Source organism: Rissa tridactyla, chromosome 8, assembly GCF_028500815.1.
Source record: "Rissa tridactyla isolate bRisTri1 chromosome 8, bRisTri1.patW.cur.20221130, whole genome shotgun sequence".
NCBI lineage: Eukaryota > Metazoa > Chordata > Aves > Charadriiformes > Laridae > Rissa > Rissa tridactyla.
The window spans coordinates 20,770,331-20,787,414 of record NC_071473.1 but is presented as its reverse complement, the minus strand read 5'-3'; the positions used below and the strand labels follow the sequence as shown (position 1 = coordinate 20,787,414).

The window sequence follows — 17,084 nt, the reverse complement described above, 5'->3', positions numbered from 1 at the left end:
CCCCTTTTGCAACCCCCTCTCTCACTCTGTTCACTTGGTAATGCTGTGGGATGCTTTGGCGTCCAGCAGCCCAGGCATTTCCCTCTTCTCCCTCCAACCTGCCCAGAGTGGGGACAAAGGAACTCTGCTAACAGCTACCAAAAGGTTTCCCATTTTCATTGCCCAGTTAAAAAATAGCCACAGGGAGTGGGGTGGTGGCAGCAGCGCATTACCATCTGCTCACCACCCCCTGCTCCCTTCCAGACCTCGCCACACCGCAGGGGCTGAAGTTCAAGACCATCACAGAGACGACAGCAGAGGTGCAGTGGGAGCCCTTCTCCTTCCCCTTCGACGGCTGGGAGATCAGCTTTATCCCCAAGGTACTGCTGCCGCATGCATGGCATCACGGGGTACACCTGGTCACCCTAAAAAACACTGAGCAAGCGAGCCCCAAATTAGCTTCCAATTAACCACAAAAAAACCCCAACCCCTTTTTTCCACTATGTGCTTCATATCAAACAACCCCAAACACCTCAACCTGCATTTCCCCAGTAGTCTTTTGTGTCAAGACATACACGTCCTCAAAGGAATTTCCCAATAAAATCAAGAGACAAGCATATAAATAAATAAACCTTCCAGCCTCGCTGCCTCTTGCTGTCACCCCCTCCTTTTCCCTTCCACCTCCTTTGCTGTGACCCTTCGTCCTCCTCCTGTTCCTCACCCCTGCTCTCTGCACGCTAAGCTACCCAAAGCAGCCTCGATCAAACCGAGCAGCCACCAGCTCTCAGACAACAACCTTCAGCATCCCCGAGTCACACGCACAGCTAATTCCTGCCACGGAATTTTAATCACAGTGATGAACAGGTAGAATTTGTGCCAGAAAAGATGAAAGGATGAAAATGTTGCCCAAAATATCGCATATTTTCTATGTGCAGCAACAAAAATTGTACATCAAGTATTTAATCTATATTCATAATTTCTACACCATTTAGCCATAAGTATAGCTTCAATTGTATATGGAGCCTCTTTACAAGAACATTCAAGCCCCAACAGTAAAAGAAATGCTTATTAAGGGCTCAATTATGCTGTTTTCAGTTGTACAAAACCCTCGCTGGAGTCAAAGGCAGCTCTGGGCAGTGGAGAAATGCAGAACTTGGCCCCAAAGTTTTAAATGCTCTTGAGTGTAAAGTATCATTATACAGCATAAAGCAAGGGCCCAATTGCTTTAAATAACTCATTACCTCATTTCCAAAAAGGCTGGAAGGATCTGGTGCAATTTTGTGTACATCCACATGGAAATTTTGTCAGAAGTCGAAGTCCAAGTACCACAAGTATAAAGCCCAGGGTAATTTTCATTCACTGTTGGGATAAAAACCAAAACGATACGACAACGTCAGGGGAGATCTTTCAGTCTAGTAGCAAAAACCCAGCTATCTTTCAAACATTTCACTCGGGATGTTACTCAGGAATTAAACTCAACAGCATCCCCCTGGAGCAGATAAATGGGGATATATCCATTTTAGGGTGAGGAATTGCTGGGATAGAGGCCAATGTCTCCCCACAGGGTCATCATCTCAAGCCATAGCACAAATATGAACTGTTGGTCCATCTTTTCATTTTTAAGCTTAAAACTTAAAACCATGCATAAATATTTCAGGATTTAAAGGAAGAGATAAAGCACCAAAGGTTGGCTGGTTTTCGATGCAGATTTTTGGGGCGGGGAAGGGATGTAGCTCGCTGGGCTTTGAAATTCTCACATGCATTGGTCAAGCGCATGGTCCTGTGTCGTAAAGACACAGTTGTGCTCCTGCCCATTAGCTTCCAAAATCAGACTCTCTCGAGCTTTTCTCAGAAAAGAAAGAGCTTTTCTCAAGCATCAACAGCTTTTCTCAGAAAATAAGGCAGAGGGTGCTGTCTCCTTCACTGCCTGGAAGCTACGCTTGCTTAGGCAAATGCTAAACCATTGTTACACCCCAAATCAACCCAAAACCTAGTCCCAGAGGCTAAAAAACCCCAAAATTGTAATAGCAGCATCACAAATAATCTCTATGAGCAAAGTTGAGCTTGGTCTGTCTTCCTGAAAGCTGGGCAAGAGGATGCTAGTTTGGTCCTTGGTGTCCCCACAAGGATGCTCGTACTGTCCCGCAGAGCAATCCTTCTTCTGTGGTCCCCACGATGCTCTCGCCCAGCAAAAGCCGGGTCAGGGGGAATTGCCCATCTGCTGCATGCATTGGTGTTGGGAGGTGGGGGGGGTGGGGAAGACAAAGCAAAGACAGATTTAGAAAAGAAAATTAGGAAGGGTAAGCTGGCAATTTATGGCTAAAATGGAGGATTTCCTGTTTAATGAGAAACGAGATGAATATGAATTGAGAGCTATGTGCAAAGATTTGTTTAGCGTGTTATTAATGAAGACAGCAGCAAGAAAAGATCCTTTGTCCAAACACTGGCAGGAAAGGTGACATTTGCAGTTGCTTAAAGCCTTTCAGTTTTTCACAGCAAAACCACAAAGTATAATGAGTTTCATAAAGACACTTAAAAAGAAGGTGATGGCAAAATAAAGACCTTACAGTTTCATACCTATATATGAACAACAGAAGGCTCTTGGCATCTAAAGAGCATAGAAAAGGAGTCTAGCCCAGGCTTCGGTTTTATTATCTTTTCTCTTCTGGAGAACAGCAGACGCACAGATGGCAAAATACAGAAGTTGGCGGCGGGGGAAGAAGGGATGGGGAAGGATTTCTCAGCCCAACAATGTGGGTGCTCCACACTTGGCGGGTGATTCCACCCTGGGTTTCTGGACCTCCACAGTGGGACGCGGCTGGGAGAGGATGCAATTTGGAGGTGCAGGCCTGGGTGTGGAAGGATGCAATGTGGGGGACACCTCCTCTCCATGCATCAATCCCCTCAAAACACCTTTGTTTGTTTGTTTGTTTGTTTGTTTTTTTAATGGTTATTTCTGCTCCCCGGCAGAATAATGAAGGTGGCATGATTGCCCAGCTCCCCAGCACCGTCACCACCTTCAACCAGACGGGGCTGAAGCCAGGGGAAGAATACACCGTCACTGTGGTGGCCCTGAAGGAACAAGCCAGGAGCCCTCCCACATCTGACAGCGTTTCAACCCGTGAGTGAGCCTGACCCCAGGCAGCACAGCAGGATTTGGTCCCCAAAATAAGGTCCCATGAGTGAGAACAGCCCGGCACTGCATGGGCAGGGACAAAACCACTGCCACCCAACTGCCCCTAGGTACAGATGCAGCGCAGCAACAGCTTCTTCATGCGGTATTCTCCCTCCCGAATTGCTGCAAGCACAGAAACTGTGGTGAGGTTAATGGGGTTGGGAGTGAAGGCTCAGGTCCACTTTTATTATTTTACAGCTGGATAAATTCCTCTTCTCCGCTAATCTCACATTTCAGAGGCTGGATGCCCCCAAGAAACACCTCTATAAATGTATTGCCTACTCATATATAGCAGATTAAAACTCCCACTTGCTTTTGTGCCACTAAATGCACTCTACTCCCACCAATTCAGGCAAATCAGGCAGGGGGGCAGGGAGCCAGGAGTGACGGCACATCCCCTGCTAACCAATTTATTTGACCGGTCACTGGTCCATCCTGTAAGCTAGAGGAAATTTAGCGAGTGTGAAAGGACTAGGTGTTCTCCCCACTGAAGGAGACGGGCAGAGCTCATTGAGGAGAAGAGGCTCTCCATGCCAGGTCTGTTGCAGTCTACCTTGGCAGCCAGGCAGATGTTTACCTCCATCCAAGCTGTTGCAAATGGAAACAGCATTTAAATAACTGCCGGAGGATTATAACAAAGTGATGCTCTCCCCAGGCTGCTAATTTGAGGTAACAGTGAGACTGAAGTGAGGGTCTCTCCAGCAGCACCAGCTTGCTGAAGGTCTGAACTTCCTCAGCAGCCCTCTCCTCCCACTTTGCCTCCGCACTCAGCTCGACATGGCTTAACAGAGACATCTCCTGGTCAAGACCAAATCTTCCTTTCCCTAGAAAGTCAGCAAAAAATAAAGAGAGAGGCTGGTACTTCAAACTCAGTGGCTGATCTTTGCAGGGGAGCAGAAATGGAGTGGTGGGCTCCCAGCTCTCTGCTCCATGAAGGCATCCCTGTGCTGGTGTGTTTGTCTTCCTCTATGGCTCCCCCATAGCTTTGCCCCCATCATCCTCGTTCTGCCTTGTGCCAGGATCGAGCAGCAAAGGCATGGTTTCATGCTTCACAGCTAAGTAGAACTTGATGCTGCCCAGAGTCACCTGGATGACTGGTTAACATGAGGTAGTTGGAGATTCAGGATTCGGATAAGCATGACCTGGCCCTGGCCAAGCTGAACACCTAGCTCCTACCTAAACACACTGCTTCCCAGCTGTCCTCCTTTCTCCATTGCTGTTTTGCCCCCAGACCTCACCCCACTGCTCCCAGTTCTCCCATATCTTTTTATACCCCTCTCTGATCCCTCCCACCCCTGCCCACACTCATCTCCCTGAGAACTTCCCACCCTGTGTGCAGCATTCAGCACATTCTTATTATATGGTGTCATTTTCCAATATATACAGTATATTAGATGTACTTGCATGCAGTATAGCCTGAATTACAGAAACAATGTGGGGGGTTTCACCCACCTTGTGATCCTGTAAGTGATAAAATGGGCTGCCCAGCAGGCTCCGTGCATCGATGCTGCCGTGGCACAGGAGCGATGGCCAGGCTTGGCACATCCATCCACCCACCCATGCAGCAGTTAGGTCCTGCTGGACTCAAAGCATCCATCACCGAGGCTTGAGCCCGTGATTTCCAGAGGTCGAGTTTTGGGGGATGCGGAGGAGGGAAGGGCCCAGTTCTCTGCAAAAGAAAGCAGAAACGTCCATAATGGTCTCCCAGTAGATCCCCAGCATGAATTTAGCTAAAACCCCTTTATCTGAGAGGTTTTGGTGGACACCCACCATAGCCTCACACCCAGCTAGTTATGAAGACTCTTGAGAGCAATTGCATTTTCTCCTCTCTCCCCACTGCTAAGACATCAACAGCTTTACAAGCTGATCCCTCAACTGAACAACAAACCAGGAGCTGGCAGCAAAGCAGGAACATTTCTAGAGATGTTCCTCAGTTCTCAATGCTTGGATCAGTCCTTTGCTGCCAGTCACTGAACACATTGACAACGCCTTTCAAAAGACATAATATCGTTGCTGATAAATTTTGCCAGTGACGGAAAGGCTCAGAAAAGAGTAAATTGAATGGAAGGAGATCATCGATAAAAGCAGTTTGAATGGCTCAAAGAAAAACTGTATGGTTATCTAGGAGCAAAGAAAGCAGACCACAATTAAATGTGGAAGGTTTTATCCTGGGAGATGCCACCTGAAGAAGCCAGGGAGAAATTGTTGCCAATAACCAGCTCGAGAGAAGGGCATGAGTTGTTTTATAGCTGTAATGGGCATCAATGGGAGAGCTGTTGGGTCCTGCTCTGGTATCCAGTGCTCAGGAGAGACATGGGTGAAGTGGAGAGGGCTCAGAAAAGAGATGGGAGACTGGGACAAGGGACTGGGAACCCAACAGGATCAAACCCCCTGGGTACCTTAGGGCAGAGGATCGTGTCTTTTGCCCATGCCACCTCTCTGCCTTGTCCCCACCTGCTGATTTGGGCCAGTCTGAAGGCCAGGTTGAAGAATCCCTGAGGCTTGGTGTCCCCAAAGCTGCCACCTTTCCCCACCCAGCTCTCCCAAAATAACAAGTGCTTGTTTTCCCCCTTCTTCCGCAGTCATCGATGGACCGACGCAGATCCTGGTGCGGGACGTCTCTGACACAGTGGCCTTTGTGGAGTGGACACCACCGCGTGCCAAGGTGGACACCATCCTGCTGAAGTACGGGCTGGCGGATGGGGAGGGGGGGAGGACCACCTTCCGCCTGGAGCCCCCCCTCAGCCAGTACTCCCTGCAGGCCCTTCGCCCTGGCGCCCGCTACCACCTCGTCGTCAGTGCCCTCCGGGGTGTCAACGAGAGCCAGCCAGCCCTCGCCCAGTTCACCACAGGTAGCTAGCTGGCTTTGCTGGGAGAACTGGCATGAATTTTTAAAGCCTCCAGCAAGCATAGGCAAATGGCTTGCTGCAATCTGCAGATGGGCTGTCCTGCAACAAACATGGGGTTTTACATATCCAGAGCTGAATCTAGTTTTTTTTTTGCATCTGGGATCTAGTGGTACCTGGTTTTCCCCTGGCATGAGTGAGCTGGAGTTTAATCTGGTATACTGGGAGGAAGTGGCACAATGAAAACATGATGCTTAAGATGCAAGTCTGAAGATGCCTGAATGCAGGTGTCTCGCGTCCTGTCATGGTTGTGGTGCAAAGCAAGGCAGAGCAAATGATTCAGCTCACCCTAAAACACACATGCACAGCTCAAACCACCCTCTGACCGCCCTCCATTAGTGCCTACATTTCTGTTTAGTCCCTAAAACTCCAGTGCCCGTGCCCCTTGCGGATGCTTGCATGGCACCCCAGGTGACCCCTGATGCCGGTGACCAGGCAGGTGACTCAAAAACCCGCATTTAGATGACAACCTCTGAGCAAACGCCACCTTGACCAAGTCATGCTGCAGCATCAAGGCTGAACCTGCTGCTGCCTGTGACACACATCCCCACCACCTTCAACACCCGTTCAGACCCACAGCTTAGCTTGAGACCACAACTAAAACTTTAAAGACCAGCGCTTTACACCCTGAATAGCACCCGTAAATCAACATGCAATTCTTAAAAGCACTAAAACAGCAAGCACAGGTCTGAATTTAGGATGATGCTTGCTCCCATTCAGCGTCAAGAGCCAAGGCAGATGCATTGCCCGAGGAATCGGCAGTCAAGCAGCTGAAAGCAGCCCAGTGAGAAACGTGGTTATCCTATTTTATATCTTCTCTGAATACCCTAACCGGTCGGTAAAACTTTAATTAATGTTAAGCCTGCAGATAGCTAACAGGTTTAATTTACTGTGCCATAAAGGAGGAGGTAGAACACATATTTCAGTTCTGGTTTATGGTATATAAATGACTTTTCGTGTACGTTACTGGTGAATACTAGGCTCCTATTACAATAACTGCAGTGAGTGAATAGTGTGTGTGTATATCTCTATAGATAAATATTTCGGATGAGATGTTTACCCCGACTGATTTGCTGCACTGGCCTTCCTTGCTCTATTTCTAAAAGAATAAAAAAATTTCCCCCCCTAAACTCAGATCCGTCAAGGAGCAGTAATTACCCCCCATCTGCTGGCACCCAGCCCCTGCCCGGCATCAACCCACTGCTCACAGGAGAGGTTTATTGTGCAAATCAAAGCAGATTTGGTGCACAGCCCCAGCAGCACTAATAAACAAACCTTTTGGGCAACATCTAAGCATGAATGAACCTGTAAAGATGCTCAATGTTCTTCTAAGAGCAGTTCAGGCCAATGCGTGACTGCTACAGAGCCCTTTTTCTCTTATACATGCTGCCTCAGTTTCCCTTACTGTAATATGGGGGGAAAACGCTTTCCTTTTTCAAATAACATGCAATTAGCTCCCGAAGCAACAACTGCGAATGCCTCAGCACTTGCCTCAGTCTTGTAGGTGGCATCTCTGGGTCTGTGCTGAGCAGGAGGTGAGAGCAGATGTCCCAGCCCCTGCTGCAGGGAGATGCCCTAGGGAGGAGGGTCTTCATGTGGGACCTCACAGACGTCACAGCCGGGTAACCCTCCATTTCCATTTAGCCATGCCAAGGCTACAGGGTGTGTTTCCAGTGCCCGGTGGTAACACAGAGCCTCTCTTCCTTGTGTCATGTAGAGATTGATGCCCCCAAGAACCTACGGGTGGGCTCGCGGATGCCCACCAGCCTTGAGCTCGCCTGGGACAATAGTGAGGCCGAGGCACACAGCTACAGGGTGGTCTACAGCACCCTGGCCGGAGAGCACTACCACGAAGTCCTGGTGCCACGGGACACTGGTCCCACCACCCGGGCCACTCTCACAGGTATGTGTGCAAGCAAGTAGGGAGATGGAGATCCTAAATCAACACCAATGCTTGGTTACCCTCATCCTGGCACATATTTGAGGCTTTTTTGGAGTTTACTAGCTACAAGAGAGAATGTTATCCCTAGGATGAAGATTATTTTCCCTGCTGTGGGTCTGGATTTGGGCGCTGCTTATCCATGAGCTGAGTGATGCACCTCCAAGCGATGCACTTCCGAGTGATGCAGCACTGAGTAATGCAGCTCCAGCAAGGGTCTGTCCAGGTCACAAAGAGAGCTAGCAAGGAGAAAAGTGAGAAATGGGGAGAGGAAGGCTTTTTAGGCTGATCTAGAGGACGATATTATTTCACCCTTCTTTTTTTCCTTGCTGGGAAAGAGACGCAGGCGCCCATGCTCTGTAGGCAGTGATGGGGGATCCAGACTGCCCAAGTTCATTGCCTTTTTCCAAATCGGGCACAAAGCAGACCTGAATCCAGGGATGCTATTTTTGAGCAACTCCCTCAAGTTGTATGTTATCAGGCCAGCACAGGGACTGGCACCAGGGGCTGCAAACACCACCTACCTCCCACTGCCAGGACAGTCCCAAACACCCTTTGCAGCAACACCACAAAGCACCGTGTGAGTTGTTTTGGTTTTTTTTTTTTTTTTAACTTGGTTTGCCTGCCAAATTTTCATCTCCAGTGGCATTTTTTTGAGCAAAGAAGAGATTTACACACATACCAAAAAAGGTTACTCATTCAGCTTGAAGCTCTTCAGTATGGCAGGTCACCTGTTTCTTCCACGTTGACTGTCTTTGCCCTCCTGGGACCTTCCCAGCCCAAAGAGAGCTCAGAAATCTCTGCCGAGATGTATGGCTCTATAGGAATAAATTCAGTGGGAAAGTCAAATGTGAAGTTACAGGCAAAGTGGCACCGAGTCATGAGAAAGGCTGGAGGGCAGGAAAGCAATTAGAGCAGTTTGCTTGAAAAACGTGGTGTGCAGAAAGAAGAAATGTGAGGGATAGTTTTGCTGCATTTGTGATGAAGACGTGCACAGAGAAATGGGATGACATGGAGGAGGACAACTAGGGATCAGGGACCTGGTGCTGATCCCCTGCTAGTTTTCCTCTAGGCATTTACTGTCTTTCTAGGTGAGAAAGAGCATTAAAAATAGGCCAAATCCTCCTCCCTGGGGCAGAGGTGCAATACTACCCCAGTGATCTAAACTGCAATGACACCCACGGCACAACCCAAGCTTGCCTCGAAGGAAGAGACAGCTTGAAGGCTCTCTTTTCTCTCAATAAAAATCAAAAAAGTTGCCAAGCCTCTACCTGGCAAAACCAGTGCTTCCTGGCTGCTGCCAGATGCAGGCAGGGCTACAAGAAACACCCCCAGAGCAAGCTCCAGACATAGAGGCTTAAGTCAACAGCGGTGAGCAATTTTTATATAGTGCCTCCATCATCACCTTCTAGCTCCCAGGTTACTATGTAATAGACAAAAAAATTAAAAAAAAAATTATTATAGCAGAAAATAACCCAAAAAACATTCCGCTGGCAAAAAAAAAAAGCCAGGATAGCCGTAGTGTGGATGGCACAAGACCACAGCTCCATTATGCATGTGGTACCCCTGTCCTCCAAGGTCTTGTTGCACATGGTGCAAAGCCCGTGGGTTTCCAGCCACCCAGCACCTGCTGGGATCCACTGTGTAAATGCAACCAGTGATTCCTTCATCTGCCTTCATCTGCCTGCAGGAAAAGCAGCAAGGAATGCCACTGAGAAGAGCTTATCAAAGATTTAAGCTTAAAAATACAGCAAGCCTTGCCCTGCCCCATATGTTTCTTCAAAATCAGCATTTGTACAGAAATATCTGTAACTTTGCTCTGCTCAAAAGAGCTGGGAGAGAAAAGACATTGTTTTATACGCTCCTGATCACTTCTTCCTTCTCCTTCCCCTTTCTTCCACGCTCTTCTCCTCCTTTCCAGGATACGTATGACACTTATTGGGCAGGGGCAAGGTGGGTCCATCTCCCTCCTGCCACCAAGACTGCACCGTAGCAAGAGGAGAGGAGCAGGGAATAGGGGTTTCCCTCCCTCCTGGCCTCTTGGGGAAGGTTTTGGTGGCTTCAAGGGATTCTGTCCCTGGGCAAGGCAGGGTGAGGCCGGGCTGGAGGGTCTATGGCTTTCTCTAACCCCGTGGGAAAGATCATGAAACACCAGGAGGAGGGGAATAAAGCCATCAGCAGCCAAACAAAAGTGACAGGCAGAGGCAGGAGATGTCCCACAGAGATAAAACAGCTATCAGCTGTAGGTGTGCGGGAAAGAAGCTGGATGAACTGGATTCCCATGTCCCTTGAGAGAGGCACCATAGCATATGTCCATGCCAAGGAGCGGAGCTTGATTTGGCTCCCAGAAAGACTGAGCTTTTCCTTATTAATGTGCATTTCATTTACTCTGCATAATTTATTTCTCTTCGAGACACCAGCCCTGTGACAATATTTGATGTTAAATCACTTCGGAAACAAATATAGCTACTTTATCGTTCCCATCTCAGCTCACACACATGCAAATTCTGTCTCGATGCCAGCAATTACAGCAGACCTCAGCAACAGCTTAAAAATTGCTTATTTCTGAGCTATAATAATCCAAATTCCCTGTCCAAAGCCATCCATGGGACTTTTTTAAAAAGTATCAGCTCTTCTCCATTGCATGGAGGAACTGCTTACCTGTGGGAGGGCTGCTCACCCCAGGGATGCTCATGGGTTCCCCTGTGTCTCTAGCTGTGGGAGGTGGGAGAGTCACACCCTGAGGCCACCCAGCCAGGTGTTGCTCTTACACTCCTTCGTGTCCTCTGCACCCTGTGGCAGATCTGGTGCCAGGGACAGAGTACGGCATCGGGATTTCAGCCGTGATGGACAGCCAGCAGAGCGTGCCGGCAACCATGAATGCCAGAACTGGTGAGTTTGGCCCCATTGCATGCTTCAATCATGGCCAGTTCCTATGTCTCAGACATCCCCATGGGATAGTCTGTGCATGGGGACAAAGGTCTGCATCAACCCTCTCCCACAGAGCTTGACAGCCCCCGGGACCTCCTGGTGACAGCCTCCACGGAGACGTCCATCTCACTGGCCTGGACCAAAGCCATGGGTCCCATTGACCACTATCGCATCACCTTCACCCCTGCCTCGGGAATGGCCTCAGAAGTGACGGTGCCCTGGGACAAGTCACAGCTCACCTTGTCAGAGCTGGAGCCTGGGACAGAGTACACCATCTCCATCATCGCTGAGAGGGGACGCCAGCAAAGCCTGGAGGCCACTGTGGATGCCTTCACAGGTAGAGAAAGACAAGTTGAGATGGGGCCAAAAGCATAGACCACTGCCCCACACTGGCACCTCCACCAGCCCACCATGTCTGCAGCACCAAAACTCTTGAGGTGGTGATGGGGATGAGGGCTGGGGGCAATCCATCCATGTGAGAGAAGTTCTGTGGACCTCAGAAGGAGGATGGCCCTACTAGCATGGGGATCCCATTCCCCTGGCCAGCAGCACTGAGCACACTTGCTTGGCTGGAGGCTTCCATAAAGAAAAAGCAGGGCTGGGGCAACAGCCAACCATGCTGTTCTCTATGGTCAGGGTGGTCTGTGTGTCCATAAGAAGGACAAAACAAGCCTTAAGGGACCTCACAAGCACCTCTGGGTGAAAAGCACGCAGTCAGGAAGCCCAAACAGTACATACCATCTGTAGTGGGACAGCCCCATCACCCACCATATGGGTCTGGGATGGAGAATGTTTGCAGGCAGAGCTGAGAAAAGCATCATTTTTCTCCTCCCCATTCTGCCTCTCAATCCCAGCACAGTTTCAGATCAATGGAGAGCCCAGAGCTGCAGCTTTGCCACCTCTGTTGGGTATTTCCCATAAAAGCACTGGGAACAACGCAGAGGTCAGGATCTGCAGGTGGTCAGGGTTATGTCTCCCTTCTCCATCTTGCAGGGGTCCGGCCCATCACACAGCTCCACTTCTCCCAGCTGACATCCTCCAGTGTGAATGTCACGTGGAGTGATCCATCCCCACCAGCAGACCGCCTCATCCTCACCTACAGCCCCCGGGATGAGGAGGAGGCACAGCAGCTCATGCTTGACGGCACCCGCAGGCATGTCAGCTTGACAAGCTTGCAGCCATCCACCGAGTACCTGGTGTCACTGGTGGCCATGCACGGCAGTGTCAGCTCTGAGCCTGTTGTGGGCTCCATCACAACAGGTACCATGGGACACCCCTGCCAGGCATGGGACCCTGCCGGGAGGGCGGGCAGGGGGACGGGGAGCGGACCTGCCTCCCACAGCTTTGCTTTCTGGTCTGTCCCACCAGGGATTGATGGGCCAAAGGACCTCAGGGTGGGCAACATCACTCAGGAGTCCATGATCGTCTACTGGAGCCCTCCCATCACCACCTTCGACCACTACAGAATATCCTACCGCACCACCGAAGGTAATGACCTCTCTTGCTCATGCCCTGAGCTCGCAGCTGCCAAACATCACTCCACCTGCAGGCAAGAGCAAGCCACCAGGTTATCCTCATACCAGGCAGCATCCCAGTGCCCCAGGAAAAGCCACCAATAGCTGGGATGGACAAAGAGGCTGCAGGGATGGAGGACGGGGTGTCCATGACAAGGATGGGCAAGGCCCACTGTAGACGAGGGCCAGGTCAGCACAGAGGGACACAGGGAGTGAACCCTGCAGCACACCCTCCCTGGGGATGGTTAATTTGGGGCCTGATCCTGAAATCCCATCTCCCTCACCTGCCTCTCCCTGTCTCATCTCCCTTAGCCCCAGTTACACCTACGATGCTGAAAAGGTCGAGCCAGCAGAGTGATGGGCACACAGGTGTGCACCCACAGGCACAAAACCCAGTTACCCCCAGTATCAGCCCTGGAGAGGGCTTGTTCCTTCCCTCCTGAGCACCTCCTGTACTGCAGGGACGGGGCTAGCCATGATGCCAAAGCTCTTGACTCTGTCCCCGCAGGGAGGACAGACAGCACCACCATCACCAGTGATGCCACCGAGTATGCCCTCCACCGCCTGCAGCCTGCCACCAAGTATGAGATCAGGGTGAAGAGCGTGTGGGGCCGGGAGGAGAGCGAGGTGGCCTCCGTCACTGTGTACACAGGTGGGAAGGAGCTCTTGGTGGGCAGGTAGACATCAAACAGTGCCAGCCCCTACTTACACTAGCAATCAGGCAACTGAGAGAAAGCTGAACCTCACACCAGCCTGATGCAAGCTCGAGGTGATAAGCAAAGTTCATGAGGGCCCCATGTGGACTTTTGACGTATGCCTACGCAAAGCTTTTCCTGTATATGCATGGGTAGTCATGGCAGGGAGTGATAAATCTGTGTACTGGGCATGGGGAAGCCAGAAATATGATGTTGGGCAACCATGACAACCTTTCCTAAAGGGAGTACAGATTTCCAGAAATAACCCCTGGGGAAGCCCCAACACGAACACCATCTGCTGTAAGAATAAAACCCTCTACTATCCCCAAACTTGTCAAAACCTAAAAAACCCTAACATCCCAGGCTCTGCATCAAGAAAATGGTGGAAGAGCAGCCCAGGTAGCAGAGTAGCACAAGCTATGACATCTCTGATCTCCAGCTAGGGCAGCAATAACTCCTCTGCAGGCACATGTGCCTGTGCAGCTAGGCAGGACCACGAGCGGTGGGTCACAAGAAGCCCTTCCAGTTCATAGCCCAGTATCTTCATGCCTCTGACTCTCTGAATCTGTCCCCCATGCAGCCATGGATGCCCCCTTGGGGGTCACAGCCACCAACGTCACTCCCACTGAGGCACTGCTGCAGTGGAACCCACCGCTGTCAGAAGTGGAGAGCTACATCCTTGTCCTCACCTGCCGCACAGGTAAGCCACAACCCAGAGCTCCTCTGCCACGAGCTTTGCTGGGGCTCCATTGCAGCTCACCTCCACCTCTCCCTGTCCTAAAGCCCAGGGCTCAGCAGGTGTTCTCCACAGAGGAAGTATGGAAGGAGCCCTTGCTTCGGAAGGGCAGCAGCTGGCAGGTGGCAGGGCTGTACCCTGTCCCCAGATGCCAGCTCCTCCCCTGCAAGTCCCACGGCAGTGCCCCTCACCAAGCCTCAGAGCATGGCCATCCACACAGGAGGGCACTGGGATCCTCCTGATTTACTAACTGGCCCACCAGCCCAGAGGCAAGCAAGTACCTATCCCACAGAAACTCATTGTGAGGGAAATTCCATGAAACCCACTACTGAACAGAAAGAAAGCATCAGGCAAATATGGGGTCTGTGGGAAAAATAAGACCATCTTTCAGACCAAACACTACCACTACAGCTCAGCTGCCACACAATAGCTAATGGTGTTTCATCAGTATAAGTTCTTTTGGTCATGAGGTCATATCCATAGACACATTTTGGAGAACTATCTTGAGTCACCTCTTTTGATTTATAGTTGCAGGAGAAACAATTCTTGTGGATGGAGTCAACCAGGAGTACCAGTTGACCAACCTCCTGCCCAGTACCACCTACACAGTTTCTATGTATGCCACCAATGGGCCTATCACCAGCCAGACCATCAGCACCAACTTTACCACTCGTATGTACAATCAGCTCCCCCACTGCTTGTTAGGTGCCCTTAGCCATACATCCACCCCAGGAAAAGTTGCCAGCAAGGCTGAGCCAAAGCTCTTTTCACATACATGTGGGTGTAGAAGTTGCCATGTGCCAAAAGGACACTTAAATACCAGTGTTGGGCACAACACAAGAACATAATTGTAATCACAACGGGCATAAAACATCATTTTCACTCTTTCAACATCCATCCCTCCCTTTCTTTGATTTCACCTGGATATTGTTTCCCATACCCTTGACCAGGTCTTTTTCTTGCCCAAGGCCATAGTCCAGAAGAGCAACCCATTTTGCTCACAAGAAGCTGGACAGATCCCATAGCACGTGCATTTCAGAGCTGTTACCCTTCATAAAGTATGCAGGCAGAGGAAGACTATTAGAGGGTTTGCAGTGCTCTGGTCGAGGCTGGGGATGGGTGGTGAGGTCTGGAAATTGAGGGTGAGGATGGACTTTAGGCTGTAGCTCAAGGTTGCAAGGTTGAATCCCAGTGTACTGAGTTGGGAAGCGGGCTGGGGTGGTTGTGTGTCAGAACTTGCCTTCCTTGGGTCCCTATCCACCCTCTGCAGTTTTGGATCCTCCAACAAATCTGACAGCCAGCGAAGTCACTCGACGGAGTGCCCTGCTCTCCTGGGTGCCTCCCCTGGGAGAGATTGAGAACTACATCATGACATATAGATCCACCGATGGCAGCCGGAAGGTGAGTGAGTCCTCACAAGGAAAGAGGCTCATTAAGTCAAGGAATAACATGACCATGAAAAAAACAAAACAAAGGAAGGAACTGATGCTCACTAGGTCAGGGGGAGACCAGAAGGGGACATGCTACATTCTGCATAAGCAATATTTTACATAAACAATTGGAAAAAGCAAGAAAAGATTGCCTAGGGCAAAATATTTATGCACACCTTCAGGTCTGGGCACAGAGGGCATGTTTGGAAATTTTGGAAGAACGGGGGAAATTCACCACTTGGGGAACTTCACAACTGAAACACAAGCCAGCTAAGGCAGGAGAAAATTATCCCACGAACAGAGATTCTAAAAATGCCATTTGCCCTTCTTGCAAAAAGGAAGATAGGTACAGACAGCTAATTAATCCCACAATGCAATATATTTGATTATTTGTGTCCATATCTGCCTGTCTGGAATAGCTGCTATAAACACTATCAGAAATACGTCACTGCAAATAGCCTTGTTTCCTTTGCTGGTGTGACTGTCTCACAGCGACCAGAAGATAATAGCTTTGCAGAAGGAGTTTGATATAATGCTATGTAGCATTGGCTGACAACCAGAAAAATTAACGTGACAGGAATTGACGGAGACAAAACTGGTTGATAACCAGGTTTGGCCAGCTCTACTCCTTGCAATGCTTGGCCAATCTGTCATGGACTGTATTGAGGACACGCAGATCCCAACAGAGTTGGTAAATAGAGCACAGAGACTGCAAACATTTAAATCTCCTGTGTCCAAACCAGATAGCTTTCTCCCACCTGAACCATCCCAAAATGTTGAATATATTCATTGACCTCACGTTGACTTAGTCCAGGGGTGTAAGCAGACATGCAACACTCCTCGGTCACGTACCAAGGGCTGTGGTAGTTTGTGGCTTCCCTTCCCTCCTTGCTCGCTCTTTAGGCTCCCCATCGCTTTTCTTATCTGTTGCTCTTGGTGTCTACCTCCTTCTGGGACCCATGTACAGGAGCTGATTGTGGATGCCGAGGATACGTGGATCCGCCTGGAGGGTCTTTCTGAGACCACAGAGTACACCGTGGACTTGCAAGCTGCCCAAAACATCATGCGGAGTGGCTTCATCTCCACCACCTTCACCACAGGTGAGGAATCGCACCATGTCCACTCAGACAGGGGGAAGTTTGGCCCACATATTGTGCTGGTAGACATGGACTGCTTTTATTGGGTTTCCCTCCTCAGGCAGCATTTCACCATTACCCACAGAGAGGTACATTCATTTCCGTGACCCACACTGCTGCTCTGCTACAAAAAGTTAATGGCTGAAGGACCTATAACACAAACACAAGGTCCAGCCCTGGACAAGGGGATTTGAGCTTCAGAGCAGGAACCATCTACCCTTTGCCTTGCCCTTACCCCTCCTCAAATGCATAAATAGAGGGAAAAAACCACAAAAGTCAGCAACACGTTATCAACAGATAAGCTTTTGTAGTGAGTGGGAGAGACCCGGTTTGTCTCTCTGTGCAGTAGACATGGTCCAATCTCTCACAAATATCATAGAATAGATGTCACGTTAAAAGGACTGTTGTTTCGGTACTTGTCCGTCAGAGGCCAGGACTTTCACTGATTTACTATCAGATTCCTAGCAAAGGACTTTCACTGAGTCAGATTCACAAATAATCAAAATTAGTCTAGTAACAATAATAACAGTTCCGATACTTGTCTGTCAGGACAAGTCAAAGGACTTTCACTAAATCAGATTCACAAATAATCGAAATTAGTTATTTTATTGAGAGCGACAGAAACTGAGTCGAGATTGCTGTC

General features: G+C 49.7%; 1 protein-coding gene across 2 annotated transcripts in view; it reads left to right on the top strand.

Moving 5' to 3' along the window:
- The window catches only part of TNR (tenascin R), a 29,848-nt gene that overhangs the window by 5,026 nt on the left and 7,738 nt on the right, over positions 1-17,084 (top strand). Inside the window, exons 4-16 of one of the 2 annotated variants that reach the window (XM_054212328.1) lie at positions 244-359; positions 2,950-3,100; positions 5,737-6,006; positions 7,778-7,963; positions 10,802-10,891; positions 11,004-11,267; positions 11,924-12,190; positions 12,299-12,418; positions 12,953-13,096; positions 13,720-13,839; positions 14,410-14,547; positions 15,146-15,276; positions 16,273-16,405. In XM_054212328.1, the coding sequence (XP_054068303.1) occupies positions 244-359; positions 2,950-3,100; positions 5,737-6,006; positions 7,778-7,963; positions 10,802-10,891; positions 11,004-11,267; positions 11,924-12,190; positions 12,299-12,418; positions 12,953-13,096; positions 13,720-13,839; positions 14,410-14,547; positions 15,146-15,276; positions 16,273-16,405 (2,130 nt within the window). Of the gene's footprint in view, positions 1-243; positions 360-2,949; positions 3,101-5,736; positions 6,007-7,777; positions 7,964-10,801; positions 10,892-11,003; positions 11,268-11,923; positions 12,191-12,298; positions 12,419-12,952; positions 13,097-13,719; positions 13,840-14,403; positions 14,548-15,145; positions 15,277-16,272; positions 16,406-17,084 lie in introns of both variants that reach the window. The other variant, XM_054212327.1, reaches the window with a different exon arrangement.